The sequence below is a fragment of the Macadamia integrifolia genome, chromosome 6 (genome assembly GCF_013358625.1).
Source record: "Macadamia integrifolia cultivar HAES 741 chromosome 6, SCU_Mint_v3, whole genome shotgun sequence".
Lineage (NCBI taxonomy): Eukaryota > Viridiplantae > Streptophyta > Magnoliopsida > Proteales > Proteaceae > Macadamia > Macadamia integrifolia.
In genome coordinates this window covers 22,541,220-22,545,051 of record NC_056562.1, presented here as the reverse complement: position 1 = coordinate 22,545,051, position 3,832 = coordinate 22,541,220, and the positions used below count along the sequence as shown (strand labels likewise).

The window sequence follows — 3,832 nt, the reverse complement described above, 5'->3', positions numbered from 1 at the left end:
CTGGTAAATCATAATAGGGCCATCAACTAAGTTAGGTCAATGGGGGATGAATCAAATAAGCTTTTGATAATTGATATCAAGGCTTTCATCCTTGACATGTCATCTTATATGATTATTTTCTAATTATAGTCTATTGGTGCTTCTAATTTTAACGTTAGCTCTCCCTTTGTTTGGATGTAAATGGTTAGAATTTGTGCCTTACTCTTTTTTCTTTTTTCAATTTTTTTTTGGTAAATAATTATGATATTTATAGTTTCAATGAAGTTGTGTACTATTAAAAACTTTGATCATGAATAACAACCAATCAAACCATGCAATATATGATGCCTTCACATATGAAACATATAATTTTCTATATTGGACATTTCTATTTATACCCTTTCATATTGCCTATTTTAGTCTATATTTTTCTGATTGTTTGCATTTAAGTTTTCGATTCTATCACATCAAATATAGGAATCATTTCATTGAAATTTTATCTTAACTTTCAAAAAAGATGTTTAGCAAACCTGCACACATAATTATAGTCATCAAGCTTATGGGTTCTTTGACAATGGGGATGAACAAAATAAGCTTTTGATAGTTGATAACAAGGCTTTCATCCTTGATATAGCATCTTATATGATTATTTTTTTAATTAGAGCTTATGGTGCTTCCAATTTTAATGTCAGCTCTCCCTTCGTTGGATGTAAAATTGTTAGAAAAAAAAAAAGAGGAGGAAGAAAAAGGGCTCCCAGAATGATAATACTGTCAGTGCCATACATTTTGAATTAAAACCTGTGACTTTTAGCTCCTAGTGCTTGCACACAGACAGCGGCCAATGCAGCTACCCATAACATCAATTTTGTAAAAAGTTTGAAACTGAAGTTATTTGCTGTGTGGTACAGTATTATTGATGACGGTTCCTGGAGCAATTAACCTGAACCACTTCCTTCTTTGAATACTATCCTTGTAGATTTAGCAAGTAAAGTGTAAGTTGAGGAAAAGGAATCTGAGGGAGGCCACTTGTGAAACCAATCTACAATCCCTGGAACTAAACTAAGATTTTGTTAAGCAAAGGAGATTAACTAGAGTATTCCCATCTTATGCTAGCTCGTTTTCTTCAGGTCTTCAACCTTCAGATCATCCCTCTTCATTATTTACAAATGTCACCCATCCTACACATATTCATCTTTCTGCTAGCATCAACGGAACTGGTCGTTGCTAGGCTGGCCAAGGATGGTTTGCCTGCATGGGTGAAAACAAAAGAATGGTCTTTGTTACGAGATCAAATAGAAGCAGATGTTGTAGTGTCCAAGGATGGGACCGGGGACTATCGAACGATTATGGACGCAGTGGAAAAGGCACCGAACAACAGTGACCGTAGATATATCATCTATGTGAAGAAGGGCTTGTACCAGGAGAACGTTCAAATCAGTGCAAGTAAATCGAACCTTATGCTGCTCGGAGATGGAATTAGCAACACCATTATTTCCGGTAACCGCAGCAACGACGGTGTCCACTGGGACAGTACTTATGATACTGCCACCTTTGGTAATTTACATAAATCTCTACATTTTTCATAATTTTTTTTGACAGATGAATTATCCATACTAATAGATAAATAATACTCTCTTTTGCAGCTGTGATTGGTAATGGATTCATTGCCAAAGACCTGACCTTTGAGAACACAGCGGGTCCCCAGATGAACCAATCGGTGGCCCTCCTATCGGAATCGGACCATTCAGTGTTTTTTAGATGTGGCATTATGGGATACCAAGACACCCTCTATGCTCACTCCAACCTCCAGTTCTACCGTGATTGCCGCATCACTGGCACCGTCGACTTCATCTTCGGTGACGGAACTGTAGTCTTCCAGAACTGCGAGATCATAGCCAGGAAGGGCCGCCCAAAACAGAAGAACACCATCACCGCCCACGGCCGCAAGGAACTCAACGAAACCACTGGTTTCTCTTTCCAATTCTGCAACATTTCCGCCGACTTGGACCTGATTGCTTCTAATTACTCCAACCCGACTTACCTGGGTCGACCTTGGCGACGCTACTCACGTACTGTCTTCATGCAATCCTATATGAGTAGCGTCGTTAGTCCTAAAGGGTGGTTGGAGTGGGAGGGCCAGGAAGATTTCAACAAAACACTATTCTATGCGGAGTACAAGAACTATGGGCTAGGGGCCAACCTGAGTCTGCGGGTCAAATGGCCTGGGTTCCATGCCATCAATGACGACGCCCAGGCCGACATATTTACGGTCTCTAAATTCATCCATGGCAACTCATGGTTGCCTTCCACCGGTGTTAATTATACGGGGGGTTTGACCGCATAATAATAATAACTACAATATATAGGTCCGGTTCATTGTATATAATAATAATAATAATAATAATAATAATAGTCCAATTAGATGCCTATTTAAAATGATGAGATAAGTCTGTTTGTAATCAACCCAACTACAACACGATACAATATTGTTCACCTTCACATCATTTTAACTAGATTTTGGAATAGGATATTTTTTGTAATTTCTCTCATCCTCTTATCGGTAGCATTCTCTCTGTTTCATCTGGTTCGATTCTGGTGGAGAAGTTGATGATCAACAGCAGCTCAAAGTAACATAGAAAAGAAAATAAATTCAGACTCAAATTTCTCCTTAGACTCAATCATTCCCTCTCAATCTAAACTCCTCTGAGTCTATATATATATATATACCTTTAGAGGGCCAAACTTGCCAAACTATTAAAATAATATGAAATTATGCATCAGAAAGGAGTGAGTTGAAATACATTAAAATCATTAAAATGTATAAGAAAAGATACAATAGAATTTCCTCAGAATTTTATAACATCTTTCTGTATTTTTGAAGATTAAATGACTAAAATACCCCCTTCGAGGGAAAAATAGTAAAACCCCAATATCCAGTTTTTATATTCAAATAACAACCCAAAATTTTGAATTAAATCATGATCTATGATTTAGTCAAAAAAAAAAAAAAAAATCAAATAGAGCCCAAAACCTTCATAATTTAAAATAAAATTACCAAAATGACCCTAGGGGGAAATTGTCATTAAAAAAATATACAGGATCCTAAATTTTCAGAATACATCATATATATTTCTATCCATTGCATATAAAATATTTGAAATTTATTCAGACCTCTGGCTATTTCTTACAAGGCCTAAAATGAAACAAGCTATTTAAATACTTACTTAAAAGAAAATATAAATAAATCCAAAAATTATGAAAATCACTATTGATGCGTGGAAGGTCTCAACTCAATATATGCATGTCTGTTTTGCCAGAATCAGCTGCCGGAGGGTGCCAAAAGCCGCCTTGAATGGAAATGCTTGGAATGTCAACAATGACCAAATAAGGGTATTTCGAGAATTTTTCTTCATTACAGAAAGATAATATGAGAGAGCCAATGGTACCATGTGAAATAGAGGAGAAAGAGCTACATTCACGAATATTTGCAGAAATTTTCTCCTCCCTTCAGTCCTCCAAATGAGGGGTTTTCCTAACCTAAAAAAATCAATATTATCCCAGATTTTATGGTAGGCTACAAAGAGTTAATTTTTCAGAGAGGCTACGGCTGACTTGGCTGGACCTGGTCTTGGGGACAGGCCCGTGTCTTCTGGGCTGTATTAAATGTAATAGGACTATTGTGATGGGCCAACCCACACTGGGCCTAACGACAGATTTTGGCTTAGCATTGAAATGGCCTTGGCAAGGCCAGGTTGGGCTGGATGGTTCCAGGCTGTAGTGGGATAGGCTGGATTGTGATGAATCATATTAAACCGTGTCCAGATGACTCAGGTCAACCCGATGTGGGGATTTT

The 3,832-nt window shown here is 37.4% G+C and overlaps 1 protein-coding gene across 1 annotated transcript; it reads left to right on the top strand.

Annotated features, from left to right (window-relative positions):
* Positions 1–1,310: 1,310 nt before the first annotated feature.
* Positions 1,311–2,323, top strand: LOC122080874 (pectinesterase/pectinesterase inhibitor PPE8B-like). Its single transcript, XM_042647748.1, has 2 exons — positions 1,311–1,533; positions 1,623–2,323. The coding sequence occupies exons 1-2, from the start codon at positions 1,326–1,328 to the stop codon at positions 2,321–2,323; spliced, it is 909 nt and encodes a 302-aa protein (XP_042503682.1). The 5' UTR covers positions 1,311–1,325.
* The last annotated feature ends 1,509 nt before the right edge of the window (positions 2,324–3,832 follow it).

Bases quoted from the DNA above. Each gene is read 5' to 3' on its own strand.
- LOC122080874 (XM_042647748.1), top strand. From the start codon at position 1,326: ATGGACGCAGTGGAAAAGGCACCGAACAACAGTGACCGTAGATATATC. The intron at 1,534-1,622 runs GTAATTTACATA...TCTCTTTTGCAG, and splicing joins TTATGATACTGCCACCTTTG to CTGTGATTGGTAATGGATTC.